The sequence below is a fragment of the Solanum verrucosum genome, unplaced genomic scaffold (genome assembly GCF_900185275.1).
Source record: "Solanum verrucosum unplaced genomic scaffold, falcon-dt-bn FXZP01000049.1, whole genome shotgun sequence".
NCBI classification, from domain to species: Eukaryota; Viridiplantae; Streptophyta; class Magnoliopsida; order Solanales; family Solanaceae; genus Solanum; species Solanum verrucosum.
This window is the reverse complement of record NW_026020221.1, coordinates 4,941,384-4,964,531: the sequence shown is the minus strand read 5'-3', so window position 1 is coordinate 4,964,531 and position 23,148 is coordinate 4,941,384. Positions and strand designations below refer to the sequence as shown.

At 31.2% G+C, this 23,148-nt stretch overlaps 2 protein-coding genes across 2 annotated transcripts; both read right to left on the bottom strand.

The window, feature by feature from the left end:
• Window positions 1-8,010: 8,010 nt before the first annotated feature.
• LOC125831230 (tubulin-folding cofactor C) lies at window positions 8,011-10,210 on the bottom strand. The gene is made up of 2 exons (XM_049510421.1): window positions 9,095-10,210; window positions 8,011-8,273 (listed from the first exon to the last, which is right to left on the bottom strand). Exon 1 carries the CDS (start codon window positions 10,177-10,179, stop codon window positions 9,115-9,117), a length of 1,065 nt encoding a protein of 354 aa, XP_049366378.1. The 5' UTR covers window positions 10,180-10,210; the 3' UTR covers window positions 8,011-8,273; window positions 9,095-9,114.
• Window positions 10,211-10,657: 447 nt separating this feature from the next.
• LOC125831229 (transcription factor MYB25-like) lies at window positions 10,658-14,402 on the bottom strand. The gene is made up of 2 exons (XM_049510420.1): window positions 14,074-14,402; window positions 10,658-11,785 (listed from the first exon to the last, which is right to left on the bottom strand). The coding sequence occupies exons 1-2, from the start codon at window positions 14,375-14,377 to the stop codon at window positions 10,971-10,973; spliced, it is 1,119 nt and encodes a 372-aa protein (XP_049366377.1). The 5' UTR covers window positions 14,378-14,402; the 3' UTR covers window positions 10,658-10,970.
• Between the last annotated feature and the right edge of the window lie 8,746 nt (window positions 14,403-23,148).

Below are 23,148 nucleotides of genomic sequence, written 5' to 3'. Positions count from 1 at the left end.
AGGGCACAAACTCAGAATTTGATTAAGAATAGAGGAATTTCAACTATCTAACTGCTCGATCGATCGGATGCAATATTTATTTTCGAAGGCGATGTTTTGAACATGTTTTTAAAAAAAAAAATTTATTTTAAGGGCACAAACTCAGAATTTGATTAAGAATAGAGGAATTTCAACTATCTAACTGCTCGATCGATCGGATGTTGGTAATTAAGAGTCAATTTTTGTTTATGTACTAGTGTGTGATATTTTCTTGGGTATATACATAATATAATAATTGATTTTTAAAAATTCGACTCTCTCATTAAAAAAGTTGCTTAATAATATTAAGTGGGTTATTTTACTTTAATTATATTAATTACTTATAGAAAAATATTGAAAGACTTCTTAGAAATATGTTGAGGTAAATTGTTAGATAAGAATAAATTTAGCCAAAAAGAAGGTATACCTTTTTTATTTTATTTTAAAAAAAATCACTTATTTTAGAAAGGCTAATTTTTTTTTATTGTGGACCATTTTTTATTTTTTTTTTGAAATAGGAAATTTTATTTTTTTTATGGAAAAACTATTGGACAATAAAAGTATATTAATATTACCGTATAGTAGCAATTATGTGGATGGATTTTGTAGATTTACTCTTGCTAAAAAGGGGAAAATATTTAGGAATTGAAAAATGTCATAATGAAAGGGGGACCTTATGATTTTTCTGTAATTATTCGTATTAAGTCTTGCCTTTGGCATGAAAACTATTGTCAATTCCTTTATGGATACGACATATTTTTTTCACATGTCTGAATCATTTCAGTCTTATTTTTCCCATATTATTCTCCCGAGGGCCACTCTCAACTTGTTTTGAATATTTGAATCCTAATCTTATCTCTCCCAGTATGTCCACCTCAGCATATCTTCATCTTTGCCACTCACATTTTCACGATATGAGAATTTTGACAGGTCAACACTCAGCCTCATTAAACATAATCAATGCCATTATCATCTAATGACTTTGCTTTTGTATAATCTATTGATTAGAAGAGATTAGGTATTCAAGCTATTAATGTGAGGTGGATTCAGAAAAAAGATATTCTAGTTATAATTTTGAAACTATACATGTATATACTTCACGTTTTATTACTTACCACTTCATCATAATATTTCGACAATGTATTTTAATGGTAAATAAATGTCATGTATAAACGCCATAACGTACCCGTTGCTACCTACAACTGTGCCACAGCTGTAATGCATCTCTTTCAATGACAGATCATAAAAAGATTTAATGATATAAAAGCAAAAGTAAGAAAATTAGAAAATACTAAAAACCCTTTCTACTATTTAATTTTATTTAGTTTTAGTAGTACTTTTTTTGGTCCCCCTTCTAGTGAGCAGATGGAAAAAAAAAAAATTTAAAAAAATTGTTATGAGTTGCAAACAAAATATGGAAAAAGTGTACATAATATTGGGCCATATATGAGGGACATTTATATCAATATTAATTGGAATTTTATTTGACTAGATTTTGTAATTGTTCCCTTTTATGGCTACTTTTTCTGCCATCTAATTTGTTATTTGGTTTGTTACTGACCAGAAAAGGAGTAATTTGACTTTTTTTTTTGGTATCTTAACATTTTTAGTCAGTCGTGTAAAAAAATATTTCACAGAGTTATGTAATATTTTGTAATTGTCAATGGTGTATATTTGATATATAATACATGTATCATTGGTGTGTGCACATTAATTAAGTGCGGATTATATTTTTGAATATCTTTTTCTTTTTTTTTCATTAATTATTTAATATTCGAAGTTTATAAGACAATTCATTCAAAATCATGTTGAGTAGACCCACCATAGGTGAAAGGCTCCTTCTAAGAAGGTTTTTGATAAATAGAAAGAATCTGGTCCTACGCTTTCTTATATGATTTTGGCAATTCCTCTTCTTCCTCCTTCCTTCCCTTTCTTAAGTTAGCTTTAATGATTGAGTTTGAATCACGTTCTATTTAACATGGTATTAGCGTTAGACCTTTCAACGTGGATCTCTGGATAGATTGTCCGCACCCTGCAGTGACCAACCAATGTCTAGCTAGGCATGCACATCTTGGGAATCAGATTCAAAGGTATAGATGATACTGAATGGAAAGAATTCCATATTGGAGATCGATCCTGGACTTCTTTATATGATTTTGAGAAATCCTCTCTCTTAAACTAGTTTTAAGGTTAAGTGAAACTCAATATCTATTTAATAATGTTTCATTCTCCGTATAAATTAAAATTCGAAATTCAAATCTTTTGATTAAGGATACGAAGATGGGATAGAAAACTTTAGGACAAAATATGTGGAAAATTTAAAATCTTAAAATTAGAAATTGCAAAGATTAGTAATTAGAAATATCAGATTGTTTTTTTTTCTTTTCAATTCTTGATAAATTAATATTCAAAAAATTGATTCCGACTTGATAACCATGTGAGCCCCAAACTTAATAATTCAGATATAAATTGTTCTTGAGGTGATTGTCAAAAGTCAAATCAGAATTTTAACTTTATAAATTCTAAATTTTAAACTAACAACTTCAAATAATTATAACTAAATTATAAATTTAATAATTTTATAATTTTTTTGTAAATTTCCTAAGCAAAAACTACTAATTCAATCGAATCGTCCCGCATCTGAAGTTTTAACTTCACCCCACTCTATCAAATGTCAAATTAAAATTTCAACTTTATGAATTCTAAATTTTAAATCGAATATTTTAAGTAATCATAACTAAATTATAAATTTATAAAAAAATCATAAATGTCCTAAGCAAAAACTACCAATTCGATCGAATTAGGTCTATCTGAACTTTTAACTCCGCTCCCACGTACTGCTAAATTAACTTGTCCACTAAAGAAACATCAAAGAGCAACATTGCAGGCTTTGCTGGATAGGCCCCTGGTAATGAAATATCTCATCTAACAGGTGTTTGGAATTATTATAAATCGATGATTATTTATATTTTACTTTATTGCATTGAGTTTATTCTAACTTATACTGTAATAAAGTATCACAAAATTTACTAAATTAATTTTTATAATAAGTATATAAACTTATATGAAAAGGGTAATTTAAACACTTTAATTTAAACTAAAAATTTTCACCATCATCATCAGTGTCAGTCTAGCTCAAAAATAATAAATTAAAATAAAATGAGAAAAACAACATGCGTCGGAGTTTGCGTACATAGCCAAATTAACATTGGTTACGATATTTCAAGAGAGTAATAATTTCACCTTAAACAAAAATGATAGGTTGTTCAGAAAGTTAAAGATGCGCAAAAGATTTTTTGAATAAGTTTAGGTATCAACTTATGTTTTTTACCTAATTATGATTAGTATGTTTCACTACCTAATTACCAATAGTTTATGTTAGGTTTATATGTATTCATATTTTCTAAAATCAGTTCAAATATAATATACTTTCTAATGCAAGAACTTAGAAAACACGTTTCTATAAATTGAAGGATTTGTCGGATATTATCTCATGTAGAACGTATATGTTTATTATTCAATTTTATACAAGTAAAGTTGAAGGTCACAGATGTCAGCTGATGTCAATTTAAAGAGCACGTTTATATATTATACTTATAAAACTCACGACATCAGTAATTATTTGTATTTTTTTTCTTTTCAAAATGTACAAAATTAAACAAACCAAAGCTAGTGGTATTGCTAGTTCCACGATTTATCTTTTGTTGTGCCAACAACCTCAAAAGAAATTTGAGTAAGTGTTGTGAGAATGTCTTTAATTAGCTATTTCTTGGTGAGACATTAATTCAATGGCCCAACAATGTATTTTCATCTCAAAATTGATTAAAGCAACTCCTATTAACTTTTCAACTTGACAATAGGATGGTGTGGTGGGACTAACATGTGTCCTTTTGCACTAATTTAATTAATTGTCCTTTGGTGAACAACTTCCTAATTGTGTCCATGTGACTTTGAGAGGTTCTTTGGTTTGGAATAAGATTTACGTATTTTTATTTTTTTTAGATTTTACTTATGAATAACGGTGATAAAATCAGCTCATAAAATCATGACCTATCCACTCTGTTTAAATTTGAATGGATTAATCGTTCATTTTATTAACTAGACTTACTTTAACTCGGTTAATTCAACTTTTTAAAAAACTAGATTGATATGCATAATGCATCGAGATTGACTCATGAGAATCTGTCTAAATATTTTTTTTAAAGATACTTTGTTTTATTTTATAGTCATAAAATAAGGGGGGAGAAATTTATTAGGTACTCAAACAAATTATGAGAAATCAAATTTTGAATATAGAACTTAAAAGGCATTGGGCGGGTTGGACTATAACCTGATTTTTAGCTCATTTTAGCCCAACCTGCTTCAACACCCGTAGCATTAAAACAGATCAAATAATCAATGACTTACTCATTTATTAACAAAACTCATTTTAACATTCTTAAATTAAGCCCAACCTATCCATATAACACCCTTACAACCTTAGTTGTGAAACTACGCCACTTATTAATGATCAAGTGGTAAATTGAAAGCAAACTAAACCTATCACATTGAAAAAGTAGATCATTGGGCTATGTTTTATTTTTTAACTTAACTATACAATTAAATGATATTGAACATATTTTTCATCTCCTTTCAAGCCTTCAAAGTCCAAGCATAACGACGTAATTATCAGGGGCACTCTACTAACGTCAATTTTCTAATTGTTTTCGTATTTCCTTACACTACGTTGTGATCAAAATTAAATAATTTATGCTATTCAACAAGCATTTAATAGGGAAAATAAAGTTTTAAAACCAAGATGACCCAATTGCTTACTTGCAATGCACAATTAATGTTGCAAATGTGGTCCTTCTATTTGTTGCTCACTTGCTTTGAGTGAAAAAAGAAATTTACAAAGGATCAGATTGACTATATACTTCTACAAAAATGACATCATTTTATAATTGATTTTTTTTATATCCTTAGGATATGAATTTAAAACCAGGGAAATATGAGAATTTTTACTTAGAGACACAAAATTAAAAGCTTAATTACTACTATTAGGAATGTTTGCACTTAATTACCTAAGTTGGTAAGATTTTTCAAACTAGAGAATGCTAATTAGATGGAAAAACTACAAAAAAAATGACAAACTACATTTTATATTAAAATAATATGGCTATAGTATATTTAATTAATAAATAACATTTCACACGCATAAAAAAAATAATTCCCACTTTCCTAGTTCCACTTCTTCAGCCTTCATTCATTATCCCCAAATCACCACCATTACTCCTAAATCAACTTCATCTCTTCGTAGTATCCACAAAATCACAGTCTCTTCGCCCATCAAATCCTTACAATCAACGATATTGCTTGATTTTCGGAGGTTATTTGTTGTTTAGATTCGACAGGTATCTACTCATTTTTTTCTTTGAAGGTTTGTATACGTTTATGATATATTCCTAGTGTTGAAGGTTATTTTCAATATTGCAATGTCGGAAATCAATACTCTCAGGAGAGTCACAAGAGGTACACATTATCCCGATAAATGCTTGGTGGGAATACCCTCGTTTGATTTGTGTATAACTCAAATTTTAGGTTCCATTGCTGCGATGGAGATAGAGAAGAAATCAAAGTTTTTCTTAATAACCCTATAATATTGAATCTGAAAGGGCTGGTTCTTCTAAGAGGAAAGAAGGTTCAACACTGACAGTGGATGAAACAAAAATTGATGCACTCTGCAATATTCGACGTCATCATCCAACCCCGAGGAACTGGTGCATACAACCTTGCCCACTTCTCATATCCAAGCCGACTCCAAATAATTCTTCACCCTTACATCAAACTGCTCAACCATTTTCATTAGCCTATAAAAATCAGTTTGAGTATACGTTTTTGCCACAGTGTAGAATACTTCACTCAATTGCTCATTTGATTTTCGAAAATTCCTGCATACATTTGCCCACAAGTGCTAATGCAAGCGTAATGCTGCATATTGTTGTATACTCTAGACACAACCTTTATTATTGATTCAGAAAAATGATGTTGCTTGGACATGGTTCTTTGAACAATTCAAAGAAGCTTATGTGGGAAAGAGAGAATATGTGTGTGGTATCTGACCGAAATGAGAGAACAATAAAGGATGTATCTAGAGTATACAACAATATGCAGTATTCGCCTGCATATGACACTTGTGGGCTAATGTATAAAAGAATTTTCAAAAATCAAACGAGCAATTGAGTGAAGTATTCTACACTATGGCAAAAACGTATACTCAAACTGATTTTGATAGGCTAATGAATAGGGTTGAGCAGTTTGATGTAAGAGTGAATAACTACTTGGAGTCGGCTGAATATGAGAAGTTGGTAAGGTTGTATGCACCAGTTCTTCGGGGTTGGATGATGACGTTGAGTATTGCAGAGTGCATCAATTTTTGTTTCATCCACTATCAGTGTTGAACCTTCTTTCCTCTTAGAAGAACCAACCCTTTCTAATTCATCATTCAGATTCAATGTTATAGGGTTACTAAGAAACTTTGATTTCTTCTCTATCTCCATCGCAACAATAGAGCTTGAAATTTGTGATTGCATTTGAGTTATACACAAATCAAACGAGGGTATTCCCTCCAAGCAATTATCAGAATAATGTGTACCTCCTGTGACCCTTCTGTGAGTAATGGTTTCCGACATTGCAATATTGAAAACAACCTTCAACTTCAACACTAGGAATATATCATAAACGTATACCAATATAAATCCTTCAAAGAAAAAAATATTTAAAAAATGGTGATTAGAAGATACTTGTCGAATCTAAACAACAAATAACCTCCGAAAATCAAGCAATATCGTTGATTGTAAGGATTTGATGGACGAAGAGATGTGGATACTACGAAGAGATGAAGTTGATTTAGGAGTAATGGAGGTGATTTGGGAATAAAGAATTTGATTTGGGAATAATGAATGAAGGCTGAAAAAGTAGAACTAGGGAAGAGAAAAACGTGAAAAGTGGGAATTTTTTTTTATGCGTGTGAAATGTTATTTGCTATTTATTAATTAAATATATCCATAAAATATAAATAAAGTATACTATAGCTATATTATTTTAATATAAAATGTAGTTTGCCATCTTCTGTAGTTTTACCTAACACAAAATAGTTGAAGAATTGTGGTCCAATATATTCATAAACCTCCAGTTCAACTAAAGTTGTAACTGGCCCATAGAGTTGTGTCCACTAAATATTAATTCTATAGGACTTGGATGAACATGCATGTTACAGTCCATTATTTACTTTGCTGAATGAACTGAACATGTATTTTCTTCATAATATTCTAAGGTCTCATTTATTTACATTTAATTATTCAGATTTTAACTACCGTTTAACACTAACCACCATTTACAATTATTATCACAAACTACCACAATAGCCATGAATCACAATCTTTAGTCACCACGGTATAAATCGGCAACTACATCACGACCATCGTTAGCTATTACCATCATCCTTCACAACTATCAACCGCCATCACCAACTACTAGCATCAACCTCTACTCTCAATGACCATCACCACGAGCTACTAACACACCTCACCATTAGCCACCATTATCCTGACTGACATCTACAACCACCATTGCTAGCCATTACCTAATCTCTTCATTATTACCCCTACATAGAAACTGTGCCTGAAGGTGCCATGCTTATGATGGAGGGAACTAGGCCCTTGTAAAGAGAGAAGAAGGTCCCGCAGCATGCATCATGTCAATGAAAGCACCAACTGAGCCTCCCAATGATGCTACATTCCAATCTTAATATGGAATATTGACATGTTCCAAGAAAAACGTGATAGGATCATCGTTGAATGGTTAGAACTTGAGATAGTTCTTTGAATATAGCCATAAAGAAGAGAGCCAAAGACTAGTATTTTGCATACTACAGGACTCGCAAATATATAAAGGATAGAGCTCTATTACCCAACTCATAGAAATACTTAAACTGATCAAATTTAGCATAAGTCATTACAGATAAACTGAATCATCAATAGCAATTCCCACAGCTTCTTCATTAGACAGTGTCCAGCAATTATGCTAGCGGCTTTTTAAAGATTTATTAAGCCTCCAGACCATATTCTCTAAACTTTGTTAGTTCTGCTGAGTCCATTCAAATCAGTGACATAGAGTCAAAGCAATCAGCATGACGATGTAGGAAAATCGAGAAACTTTTGTATGATTAAGCAGTAGGTGCCACTTAAAGAAAATAAGTTATCAAGCTAAGCAGTCTGAAAATGTCAATGGGTAAAGTTAATTTTAAAAAACCAGTATCAACTTGCATTATTTTTCAAGCACACAATCCAGGCACTCTAAGAGCTAGTTTCACCATATAACACAACAAGAAAGATAAGTTCCGCGTCTAGAACCAACTTGCATAGCAACTTTAACTTCTCTCCTTTGATTTAGTAGTACAGATACAGATACAAATATATATATATATATATATATATAACACAACAGAGTTCAACTTGTTATGCTTTTCAAAAAGAACTCAAGAAGCAAAAATACTGAAAAATGTTAAAATATCACTCACAATTCCATAGGCATGCAGAGCACAGTGGCTGCACTTCCTGCGGCAGCACCAGCAACAAATCTTTCGAGATTAGTTGCTTCCTCAGTATCAGTTAATTAATGAAGATAGTCCCTTTATTTTTTATAAGAATAGAAGTTGATAGACTTAAACGGAGCTATGCGTAGAACATTGATATTATGGAACCAGCAACAGATACATATAGATATTATGAATTCATATAGCTGACCCCAACTAGTTGTGTCTAAGTTGATTGATACAAAAAGGTATTTCATATTGATTGATAGACAGCAATACAGAATCATACCAACAACAACGACGACTAGGCCTTTATCACAATATTCCTGTTCTGTTCTATTTAGTTCACCTCTTAAAATAGAATAATAATCAGTAACGCATTTAATCAACAACTTCATCAAAAAAAAAAAGTAATGCATTTAATCAACAAATTCAAGTACATATAAGAAGATAATTTAACAAAAGTTATCTCCTTTAAACAAAGAGGATTAACATACTAACCGCTCCTCGTGACAAAAGATTCAAATTTTTGGTTCTCGATTTGAAATATCAACTGTGCCAACGCGTTCATTTTCTGGTAAAATTGACCAATTTGGAGACTGCACTGCCCTTAACCACTTAAAATCATCTACATTCGACCAATTCCCTGTCTCTTCACCAAGATTAGCTTCCTCAAGATCCTTCTCAATCCCGTCATACTTTAAGCAATACGGTGCAAACCTTACACCATCACTATCCTCGATTATCGGCCTACTCCTTACTCGAAGATAAAAATCACATCTTTTAGCTTGATGAATCCGAATCTGATGCGATGCCATAACGAACACACAATTTGTCACTTCTTCAATCAACACTGACCCAAAAACAGGTCCAACATATACCTTACAATCAATCAGTTTATGCACAAACAATGCCCTCACATTCCCCATTAATCTCACATCACAGCCCTTTAAATCCGATAAAACAAATTCCCTAATCTCTTCATCATTACCCCTACCGAATTCCTTCACTAATACCTCATTTTCTTTTCCCCTAAACCCTGGCGAATCCAAAACCCTTAACACTGAATCCTTTGATTCCACATTTGGAACTTCTGATATGATGTCGTTTTGCGTTGTGATTTTCTTCGTTGATTTGTTTTTGAAAGAGAATTTCTTCCTTGGGATTACTTCACACATAACCTGTTCGACTAATTGTTTTAGATCGGTTATGGTTTTGAGGCATGTACGGACTTCGTAGGACGGTAGGGAAAAAGAGTTTTCAGCGACGAGTTTTTCGAGATCTGCGATGGATATTGAGACGTTGTCGAGTTCGGATTTAAGAGTCGGGTTGGAATGCGGGTCGGGCGTTTGACGGATGCGAGAGAGTGTGGATTCAATGGAGTTTTTGGATTCGGAGAAACGAGAAAGAAAGGAACTTGTGGAGATGAACGTAGAGTTCGATTCCGAATTGGGTTTGCGAGCCAAACGGGATTGGTGCGAGTTCGAAAGGCGTTCGATCATCGCCGCATGCTTCCTTTGGAGAGCGGAATCCGACGCCTCGGCGGCGGCGGCGGCGGTGTTCGGGAGATTATCGTCTTCTTCCATAGATGAAGAAGTTGCACAGTACTTTGTTCGGAGCTCCACTTGACTGAAAAGTGAAAATTACAAGTCTAATGAACTGCTGGTTTAGAGTTTAGACAAATTGCAGTTTGGTCTCTCTAATATTTGGGAATTAGACCTCACCTTTTGGCGCTTAAAATATTACGTGTTTAAAAATATAAATTCGAAACTTATAATCTCAAACTTGTCATAGGCGGAGTTAGGTAAGATGGAAGGGGCTCATTCGAACTTCTTTGAAACGAGAATAAGATTCAAATTTGGAAGTGTAATAAGTTGGAGAAAAATAACTTCCAGCCAAACTTTCTATAGGTTGGTTAAATGTAATTTTGCAATAAGGATAGGATGTAATCGAACTTTACATCTACCTTTGTTGGGGGTAGAGAAGCACCCAATCCAGAAAACGATTAAGGGAAATAGAGTTGATGGGAATTTAAAATAAACATAGGCCAAAAGCGTCACCACGACCATTTCATTTGCCAGCCATACAGCAACTTTACAAAATGAGCACCTTCCCAGTCTGCAATTTTCAAGCACAAAATGCTTCTTTTTTTTCATCCCCAAGTTTAGGGTACATGCTCTTATATGTATGTCATAAATAAACCGCGAAAAAAGAAGAAACAGAAAAACCATACAAGTTTCAGCTCGAGCCTTCAACTTCAGCTGGCAATCCAATATTTAGTATAGACATTCGAGTTGAAGTCTCGAAGATACATCGGTCATCATCCCAATTGATGGGCTTCGTCCTTCCAAAAAGAGTTATCTAATTTTGTGTTCTGTTATCCAAAACCCACTTGAGCAGAACTACGTTGAGAATTTCTTTGGCTTGTGGCTAGACTGGATAATTTGCCAGCTTTCTCTAGTCCACTTTTGATCCAAGCAATGTTGTTCAAATCTGTGGCCATAGAAGCTAACTCATGGCTGAGGAGAGGAGGATGTTCCTCGTAATCAACAAACTCAGGACCCAACAATGAACTTTTGGAGGTGCTCTTGGTGGTAGCTGCACAGCAACCATGGCCACACCCCTGAGGAACTATGGTTTCACCAGATACACCTTCAAGAAATTTGCTTATATCAAAGTCTGGTGAGAAAGTGTGGATCAGAGGCCCCTGCATTGGCACTATTCTTGAAGTTACAGAAGGGTTATAAACATTAAATGCGCCAATTTTCTCAGTTGGATGAGAAGCAGGTGGATCACTGTTTCCCATAGATGTAGGACGACTTCTTTCAAAAGCGAAGTGTGGAGTTTTCTCAGGAATACCACACGTCCCATATATTTGATCTTTGTCTTCAGACTGGCTGGTCATGCACTCAGTACGACTAACTTCTTGCATTTCGAGGGGCTTAATTTGGTTAACATCTTCACGTGACATAGTTTCTTCAGATAATGCCCTGGCTTTGTAAATGCTACTATCATCTAACATCATGCTGCATACTGGTTTAACCCTCCATAGCCCTGCAAATCGACGCCTTAGTGTAGAGTTCCAGTGGTTCTTAATTGCATTGTCTGTTCTACCAGGGAGCAATTTTGCAATTGCGGCCCATTTATTTCCATGGACAGCATGCGCATTAATTATAATGTGGTCTTCTTCATCTGCAGCAAAGAAAGCTTTGATTAGGCTTCAGGGAAGAATATGGTCATGACTCATTAAAATAACATGGATCGAGGAGATTCTTAATGCAAATGATTACACTTGCTTCTACTAAATTAAACTAAATATGAATATAAGTCCCAAAACCAAGATAATTTGACTATTAAACAAATTCACAGAAAGAAAAACTCGTAAGCATTATTTTAACTGTATAATCTATCGCCTTTTAAGGAAAATGCACTTGCTCAGTGGGACAAAACTGTGATGTGCTGCTGAAAAGAAACATCACAATATTCATACTTCAGTGTAAAGTTTATGCATCAAATCAAGAGTTTAATGTGAAGTTCTAAGTTTCATTAAGCATTGCAAGACTAAAAGTAAAACAAACTACAAGAGCAGCTTTGGTTAATAAAAGTAATAAATAGACATCCATGAAAAGTAATACAAGCTACATGAATGAAGAGCAGCTTTGGTCACTAAAAATGATAATACAATTATGCCTAGATATATCCATTTGTACTCTTTGCATCACCAAGCACTCATTAAATGAGCAAATCATGCATCATCACGTAACTCCGCCAGTGGGAGCTTGCTCATTTGCCGGCCCTAAATCTTGATAAAGAAAGAAGGTGAATGAACATCATAAAACTAGTCATTTTACGATGAATCCTCCTTCCTCACAATACAAAATATATAGTGAGAATGATGCAAAATAAATAGCAAAGGATTCACATAGCAAACACCACAACTGACTTGGGATTAAAGTTTAGTATGTTCTATGCATCACCTACGTCGTCATCTGGCCACTTAAATAGCTACTAGACCATCCTCATATCTTCTTGCCGTTCAACAATGTAGTGGTTCCATCCATGCACAGAGCAACTAGCAATAGCAAGAACTACCATGCAAAGAACAACTCAGCAAAAGGACATTTTTAGATGCTTTAGAAAATTATTAACAAAGAAGATTATCTCTAACATTGCCAGTGGCAGACTAGGTAGAAACCACATTTCCACTAACCTTCAGCAAATGGTAACACCAAAGTGACACAAGGTGAACTGTGAACTCCACTAAAGTTGATGCCTAAAGCTAAGTGCAACTAGAGACAAGTATATTTCATGTTTCCAAATTGCATGTTCATCTTGTAGAAAGAGATAGAGACAGAGTAAGCAATTACTCTTGACAACATTTGATAAAGAAGCAATCTCAGCTAGAACAAATTCTTCCTCATCATGAAAAGAAAATGTTAATCATTTGCAAGCATTAGCAAGGTATGTTCACTTGAAGCAAATAACTCTTAAGGGAGGGAGTGAAGGGAGCTATGTCTGAGTTAAACTTGGAGATTGAAGACCTATTGTCTCTTGGGCATAGACACAAGTAACAAAGAACTTGGAGATTGAAGACCTATTGTCTCTTGGGCATAGACACAAGTAACAAAGAACTTGGAGATTGAAGACCTATTGTATCTCAGGCATAGACACAAGTAACAAAGCAACTATAGACCAATCTAAAATAACATATTCACCAGATGGCAAAGAAACCTAAATTGCACATAGTTAGACCTCGTGCACCATTCGTCAAGATTTTATTTCATTTACATTTATAATTACCATTCAATGATTTTTATACAGGGGATTCTAACAAATTGGGTGCTGAACATCTCTAATGACTCGAACATAACACTATATTACTTGTTAGTAAACTTGGGTAATATTTGCCGAGGACACAAGCACGCATCAGTAAACCACTGTAAGAAAATCAGACTTTATAGTACTAGTCCTATACTAGGGAGTAAGGAGGCACTAAATCTCGAAATTCTAGTGTAACACTAAGCTACCAGAGGGGCTATCAGCCAAGGAGACGCCCATGTTTTTTTCTCTCTCTCAGGTGTGTGTGTTTGTAAAGGGAGGGCGTAGGGCATGTGAAATAGAAAACTTATATTGCTCGGACATCTTTCAAAAAGGATGCATTTTTGAAAGATCCAACACAGGTGCAGCAACATTTTCGGAGACTCTAAGCAACATAGTTAAGAAAACACAGATATATACCAATGCAGAAGAATAAGTATTTAATTGAAACTCAAATATATAAACACAATCCAATATAAGCACCAAAAAACCTCCCTTTGCTAACAAAAAATGTGCCCTAATAAAAAGCCATCGAACAAAAAAATTCAAAAATCCGAAAGCACTTCAAACAAAAAAGGATAAAATAACAGCATATGACGTATCTATAAAAAACTAACAAACTCAATAGAAAGCTAAACCAAAAAAAAAGCCGAAGGTTTTACCAGTAAAAGGCTTGCGTTTAAGCACCGGATCAAGCTGATTACACCACCGAAGTCGGCACGATTTCCCAGAACGACCTGCAATCCCTTGCGCTATCATACTCCAATTCCTTGCACCAAACTTACTAACAAGTTCAGTCAGTATTGCATCTTCCTCCGGCGACCAGGGCTCTTTGACTCTTCCACTACTAACTGTACTTCCTCTTCCTCCGTGCAACATCGCATCACCGGCATCAACCAAAGTACATCCTCCGTCGCCGCCATCGCCGGCGGCGGCGTAACCGTTCTGCTCCGCCTTTTCATTCATCTTCTCTGCTTATTGTTATCAGGTCTTTTTCAGTTTGTATAGACAACAGTGCCTTTTTAACTGAAAAAGTTGTTCACGTAAATTACGATTTTGTAAAATTCTTTATTTTAAATGACTTCGATATCCTCTTTTTAGTTTAGGTATATATTTCATTACTACGACGTCGTATTTCGTCATGTGTAGTAGGGGTATAATTGTAACATCACAAAGTCGGCCCTTTGAACTGCCTTGGTAACCACCTCATTTGGTTAATATTACTTCTAGTCCTTCATTTATCGCTAAATGGTAATTTTAGTCTCTGTAATATTATCCAAAGCATATATAACTTCGATTAATTGAAATATACACTTTTGATCCTTTTACTTGTGAATGTTCGTCTCACCACTTAATTAATTACTCGTGTTTTATGTTAAGTTTGTAGTGCTACTTTATATTTAATGGTAATATAGTTCTAGATATAATTCTAACCAACTTAGTTTAATTGATTTTTAAAATTTTGAAATCCAATAAAATAAAAAAGACGGGTTGGTTTGGTTTTTTTATTTATAACTAATTGATAATAATAATAATAATAATAATAATAATAATTAAAAAAAAAAAAAAAAACATAGACATAAAATAACTATTTCAAATGAGTATTAGAATTCAACAAATTACTTTTTACTATTAAAATTACATGTTTAAATTGCATAACTATAGAGATTCATTCACTTCACATTTCTAACAATTAAGTAATTAATATACAACTTTAAATACACTGAACAATAATGAAAAAATCACCACATCACATATTCACAATTAGATAATACATTATAATTATTTATGAAAAAAAGTAATACATTATCATATATGCTTTGCTGCCAAAAGAAAGAAAATAAATGTCCAGAAAAAGCATTTTTGTCTTTTGAGATAATTGGAAACCTACCACTTATAAACACATTTCATGTTAAGAATGCTATGATCCCAATTTTGAGAACTCTTGCCCCATATTATTGAATTAGTACTTTAGTAATAACAACGTAACACATGACAAAAAGTTTATGAGCACTTGAGTTTATCGTATGTATACTTTTATTTACTATTTGACTTATAGGAGCTCCAAGCGTCACAGACGAAGATTAAGGGTGTGTTTGGTATGAAGGAAAACATTTTCCGGAAAATGTTTTCCAATTTTCTCATGTTTGGTTGGGTTAAATGTTTTGGAAAATGTTTTCCAAATCAACTCATTTTTCTCAAATTTAAGGAAAATGACTTCCATTCAAAACTTAAGGAAAACATTTTCCAAACTCTCTTCCAACTTCCAATTAAAAAAAAAATTGTTGAAAAAATCAATTTATTTTGTACCTACACTCAAACCAACCCCCCCCCCCCCCCCAAAAAAAAGTTTTAAAGTTTGTTTTTAAATTCAATATTTTTACCCCACCCTCACCCTACTCCCACCCCCTACCACCACCCCTCCCAAAAATATATTAAAAGTTGTTTTTAAAAGATATTTCTAATTTCAATTTTTTATTTTTTACCCCCCACCTCCTACCCTCGCCCCTCACTAGCCCCTATCAGCCCCCACCCCCTTCAAAAAGAAAAAAATTTAAGTTTGTTTTAAAAAAATATTATTTCATTTTTTCACCCTTACTCTCGACCCCCCTACCCATTCCCCACCCACCCCCTACCAGCCCCCCCCCAACTCCCCAAAAAAAAAAATTTAAGTTTGTTTTTAAAAAATATTTTCGACTTCAAAATTTCATTTTTTCACCCCTACCCTCGACCCCACCCCCTACTAGCCCCCCTCCCCCACCTCCCAAAAAAAATTTTAAGTTTTGTTTTTAAAAAATATTTTCGACTTCAAAATTTCATTTTTTCACCCCTACCCTTGTCCCCCCACCCACCCACCCCCTACCAGCCCCCCCCCCCCAAAAAAAAGTTTAAGTTTGTTTTTAAAAAATATTTTCGACTTCAAAATTTCATTTTTTCACCCCTACCCTCGACCCCCCACCCACCCAACCCCTACCAGCCCCCTACCCCCAAAAAAAAATTTAAGTTTGTTTTAAAAAAATATTTTTAACTTTAAAATTTCAATTTTTCACCCCTACCCTCGACCCCCCCACCCACACCCTACCAGCCCCCCACCCCCCAAAAAAAATTTTAAGTTTTTTTAAAAAAATATATTTTTAACTTCAAAATTTCAATTTTTCACCCCTACCCTTGACCCCCCCGACCCTCTACCAGCCCCCACCCCAAAAAAAATTAAGTTTGTTTTTAAAAAATATTTTCAATTTCAAAATTTATTTTCTACTCTAGTAAAAATAAAAGAATTTTTTCAAAAACATTTTTCATTCATAAATCAAACACAAAAAATCTTTTCCGAAAAATATTTTCTACTCACCAACCAAACATGGGAAAATAAGTCAAAATCTAACTTGTTTTCCAAGAAAACATTTTCTAGGAAAACATTTTCCATGGAAAACATTTTCTAGGAAAACATTTTCCATGGAAAACATTTTCCTTCATACCAAACACACCCTAAAATTTGAAAGTTATGAATGATCGCAGAAGAGAACTCCAATAAATTAAAAGAGGGAAAGCTATTAGTGCTATTCAATACTTCTCTTTTTTTTTTTCCTAATTGTAAATCTATTAAATATGATGAAAGTCAATAGGTGCTTGACTTTTATATATATATATATATATTGTTGGGAAAAAGGTCTGATATACTCCTCAACTTTGTCATTTAGAGCTAATATAACTCTTGTTATGAAGTGGCTCATATATACTCATACTTATATACAAATGACTTACATATACCCTTTTCCTCCAATGGAAATGAAAAAAATTAATATAAGTTTATTTTTTATTATTTAAAAAAAATAATATAATCCCATATGAGTATATTTAATCCTCCTCAAACATATTTTTTTGACTTTTTTTTGTTTCAATGACTAATTTAGATTTATTATTTTGATGGTCAAATTTATTTATGTTTCACTTGTAAAACTTATTATAGATGACCGAATTTTTTTCTTCAAATACAAAAATTAAATTACAATATAGACAAAAAAAATAGTTTTAACTATAATATAGCCACAAAAAAATAGTTTTAAATTTTTTTCTTTACACTAAGAAATGAAAGAAAAAAATAAAATAAGAATAAGAAACTCAAATAATTATAATCAAAGAAATCAAAAAACAATTTATGTATGAAAAAGATTAAAATATACCTTGAACTTTGCTAGAAGAATCACATATACCCCTCAATAATTTATAAGAAAATTAAAAGTCAAAAATATAAATTTCAAACTAATTTTTTCACTCTCGTTAAATGAAGGGTATATGTGAGCTCATTTTGTAACGATAGGGGTATACGTGAGCCGTTTGTATAACGGTAAGGGTATATATGAGCCACTTTGATAACAAGGGGCATATCAGCTCCAAATGACAAAGTTGAAGGGTATATCAGGGCCCTTTCCTATATTGTTTATATAAAAGTTATACATATACATTGTGTTATAATGTGTAAAATGTGTATATACGAATAATCTGTACACACATTATTTATATAGTATATATAGTATTTATGGTTAATGGAGAGGCGATTGTATCTTCAATGTATAATCTATACTCGGTGAGTATACATCGAATATATAATAAATATATACATTATATACAATAATGGCAGGGAAAGAAAGTGTATAATAAGTGTATACAATGAGTGATCGATTTTTTGACGATGAAGAGGAAAGTAGAAATGGTAGATCCAAGCGCGATAATTATTTTTCGATCTTGACGGCTAGGAAAGTAGGAGCAATATTGATCTGATTTTATTAGTTAGTACATATTATTTTATGGCTAAAAGTAGTGAGTTTCGAAATTTTGTTACTTTTTGGCCGAATGACTAATTATGTAACAGATTCGTATTCAATGTTTATATCAAAGACTCAAGTCAATAACGGCAAGATATAAAATAGGTGAAACAAAGGCTTATTGAAAATTTCTTTTCAATCAAACAACATGAAAAGAAAAGAAACTATTTTCAATTTCTATAGAAAATTGAAAGAAATTTTTGGAAGTATTGAAGAAGTTTTGGGTAAAACCAATATTAACGTGCTAACGTGCTTAACACTTTTTTTAAATATTGAATACGTTATAGGTATTATACTTTTCAAGATCAACCTTTTTATTTTATTTTACAAGTATATACCTTCAAGATATACCTAGATATTAGAATAGGACAAGTAGGAAATTATAGTTACTCCATGAATAAGTCCAATGGAAGATGAACAAGTGTAAATAGTAATAATGATACTCCTTGCCTCTGTGCCACTTTTCGTTTTTCGATATTCAAATTATGTAAATTTTAATTAATATTTCAAAATATATTTTTTCATCATATTAATATGAAAAGAACTGCAATTTATAAGCAGTACTTTTCTTATAGTTTTATAATATCAAAATTTGATTTTAAATTATTTAGTTGATCTAATCTAATTTAGCTGTAAAGTTAAAGTCAATTGACTCTCACAAAATGAAAAAATGACACATAAATTGAAACGGAAGATTTTTTTTTCCACCTACTCAATACAATAGGAAAACCTTCAAATCTATGCATGAAAACCAAAAAAATTATTCATGAAACTTTTCATAGTCTTGTACATATGAAGCCCATATCATCAATTTCTTATATATTAGACTTTATGTATAAAAATAATAATCTCTTATAAAAAGATTATAAAGCTTAAAAAATGTAAATAATCTACAACATCAATTTTCACGTATATTATATACATATTTTGTATAAGTATAAACTATTTATATATTTTATATATTTTATAAACTAGTTAGTCGAAGTTTTTAGAATTGTAATTATTCTATAAGTATTTAATTAGAGAGTATCATCCATAGGAAGATCACTATGAGATTTGCAGAATAAAATCCTCCCTTTAAATTTCTTAACTACAAAATGAAATCCTTGTAGATATGTTGTGGGTTGGCATATATTGATATTTACAGATGGATAAGTTTATAATATTCATCCTTATCATTGCAAAATATTATATTATTATAGCCAAAAAAATAAAATAAGATGAAACAGTAGTTCCACTTAGGAGTGTATATATATGCACTTGGAATAATTTTTTAAAAATAAAATAAAAATTCAATCAAATTATGTTAACCACTTATTACAAGTACAAATAAGGTAGTTAGATAAGTTTATAAGCTGGTCAAATTAATTTATATGTATAGTTTGATTTATCTATATATTTGGTAAATATTCGAAGTTATAAAATCAAACAAAAAATTATAAGTTAATCATTCTCAATTTATATTTTTTTGCAGCTAATAAATTTAATTTGACCAATATTTTTTATTATTTTATCCTTGATATTTTTTTTTTCTAATTCTCGAAATACCTTACAAATATACTTTTAAGTTAATTATTCTTTTGAAAATAAATTAAGTGTATGTTAGTCATTTTATTAAAAGAAACATTTATCAATATATTTTTTACCAAACACATCATGTGTTTATTATAAATTTCAACTCTTTTATCCAATTAAATAACTACACACGTAAAAATATTTATCAAACATATAATACTTATCGATTATTTACAATCGACTGACCCAAGTTGACCCAAAATATTATTTTTGTCCCTTTCCTCTTTCAAGCTTTTGGGCATAGCTTAAAGTGTAATTTCTTTGATTTACACTCCTATGGTGTCATTGCTTTTAAGCAAACAAAATCACCTTTTTTTTCTTTTTATGTTTCAAATATCCTTCTACTTTGCTTGAGAATACTAAACAAATTAAAGGCATAACTACACTTCAAAATAAATATGATTTTTGTTTTTTAAAAAAGTATTTTGTTTATTTTATTTGGACCATTGAGAGCGAAACTAGAATTCTATTGATACAAGTTCGGTAGAACCAATAATTTTAATCAAAATTCTATATTTATAGTTAATCCTGAACCTAGTAAGCTTAAAATTCTAAAATTCAGAACACATAATTTCAAAATTCTAAATTCGCTTTTTCATTCAATTATTTTGTTTTAGGTTGGATACTAAGGGAGAGAAGAGAACACAAGGAAAAAGTACAATGTTTTTTAAACCACAAGTTTTAATTTTTTTAATTATTTAAATTCTATATTTAGTCAAATGTCATAATATAATATAAATTGAAGTGGATGGATATATTGATTTCTTCTCCCCCAATAATTTTTCATTTTGTCCCTTTTGGATTTTTTCCTTCATTTCTTACCTTTTTATGCAAGAATAGGCTTTATATATTGTCTTTCAATTTAGGTAAGAAAGTGAAACTACACCCATAGTATAGGCCAAAAAAGGAAATACGTCACTTCATGTTATGGTAAAATATCTAACTTTTGAAACACTAGTTTTCTTTGCAAGTGAAGTGAAATTGAGTACATTAAGTGAACTTGGCAAACACTTTGTTCTCATTGAAGAAACTACTTGAACAAGAAACTTTAGTTCTCAGGTTGTCTAAGAATTTATGAATTTGGATTATAACTTATAAGTTACTTATATATAGTATTATAGTTTAAACTATTTTAGTATGTTAAAAGTAAGGCTTAATACATAGTCAATTTCTTAAAGTGTCAATAAGTTTTATTCTGATACTCGAAATATGGATTGTTCGAATTAAATATCGGAACACATGATAAAGTGTATTTTTACCAAGACACTTTTATTTCAAATTTTGAAAAGATGTTTGTTTGCACATGTTTTCAAGTGGCCATATTAGCTAGTTGTTAATTAATGAAGTTATATCTATTGATTTTAGTTAGATGAACTATTAAAGGTCACTCAATTATTATTAGAAATCGAGGTAAAAAAAAAATTATGCTATAAAATATAATTTTTGCATTCATTTCTCATCAAATTAGCTCACTAGGAAAACACATGTTGAGAAACAAATTTTCGCTAAAAAAATTTCATGTGAAAACACTATTATTTGTTCTTTCCTCATCAGTTCAATTAATATATTTGTGAAAATAATCGGTGAATATTTTCTATCTATCAATTACAATCAGATAGTCTTATTATTCCGTTAAGGTCTCAAAAGTTTGGGTGCTTAGAATAAAGACTTTATTAGCACCCTTTTAATTAGATATTGAAAGACAATTATTATTATTATTATTATTATTATTATTATTGTTTATAATAAAATATAACAATATGAATTTATTGATTCTAATTAATTCCAAGTAGTTGGTGATAAATCTAATTTTTATTAATGTAAATCTCTACAAATCCTGTTAGTGTTGGCAATTACTAAAATGGATTGGATTCGTGTGTGAACGTGCATGACATGATTGAGGTCTTTTTTTAAGTCAATTTAAGTACCATAGTCTATAATAATTTTAATAGAGACGAATACAAAATATTAATATCAGATTCATCTAAATCGTAAAATATAAATTTATAAATGAAAATTACAATAGATAACAAATATAAACTAATAACTTGATTGTTATTATTTTACGATTATGTTAAAAATCATAAATATTTATTCGATAATATAAATTTAAATTCTGAATCCGCCCTGCGACTAATTATAATCATAGTGCATAGGCGATTAGTGAAGGGTGGATAAATATTGAGAACAAGCCAAAATCTCTATGCCTGTTAAACAGCAAACCATAAACATTATTCGAAAGGGAAAAAGAAATTGGATTATGGAAAGATTTTATTAGCCTGTCATGTGTTAGTATAATTATTAGTTATGATTGAAAAGAAGAAGAAGATGATGACAAATTTTAAATTAAAAGATTACATTATGAGTGTCTGATCGGATTGGTTAAGTTTGAAACCTACAACTATGTATGTTTCATCGTCTAGTAAGTGAGATAAAGATAATAATTTGGGAAAATTATATGAAATAACAAACTATTAATTCAAATTAAATGTTATAGTCATAGTTTATTTTAATTGTAATTTGTAGCAAATATCTTTTTTTTTTTGCCATCTGATTCGATATACAATTAGTCATTTTATACATTTAGGTATAAAATGTATAAAATGCGTTTGTGTTTGTATAAACCGAGAGAAAAGTGGATATACACATACAAATTTTCGTTCTATACACTTATAATTATACAAATACAGATCTTATTATACAAATTACAATGTATAAATGAATTTATACAAAACTGAACAATTTGTATAAAATTGGATGTTTGTAGCGAATTATACAAATCAAAAGCTCCATAGCAAACATAAAATTTGCTATGGAGCGCAATTATGCAAACTATAGCTATAACATACAAATATGATTTTATGTTTACTATATGTGAAAGTATTAATAATTTTCACTTTAACACAGTACACCAAACATGATCTTTAGCAATAATTAATTAACGATAATAACTTAATTGCCATTAAATATATATTTTTAAGTGATAATTAATATTATTTTGTAAATGTCTCCAAAGCCTATAACCACATTGAATTCAGTGATAAATAACTAATGTCAATGGAAACTTTAACACTCTTTATTACTCCCTCCATTCCATATTAATTGAATTTTTGAGGCATTTTCCATTTTTTAAATTAACTTAATTGTTCATTTTTCAAGACTTTTTTAGAGTGTTCTTCCAATTTTATCCTTCATTTGGATTTTCAATGTGATGACTTCAATAAATTTGACAATAATTAATAAGGATAAAAATGGAAAACTATGTTCAATTTATGTCTTAATCTACTTTTCTTAAAGGGTGTGAAACACCTCAAAAATTCAATTAATATGAAATGTGGA

What these genes read in the sequence shown, in the direction of transcription:
- LOC125831230 (XM_049510421.1), bottom strand. Translation starts at nt 10,179, where the DNA reads ATGGAAGAAGACGATAATCTCCCGAACACCGCCGCCGCCGCCGCCGAG.
- LOC125831229 (XM_049510420.1), bottom strand. Translation starts at nt 14,377, where the DNA reads ATGAATGAAAAGGCGGAGCAGAACGGTTACGCCGCCGCCGGCGATGGC. An exon ending in TAAACGCAAGCCTTTTACTG is followed by an intron (nt 11,786 to 14,073) that starts GTAAAACCTTCG and finishes TCTTTGCTGCAG; the next exon opens with ATGAAGAAGACCACATTATA.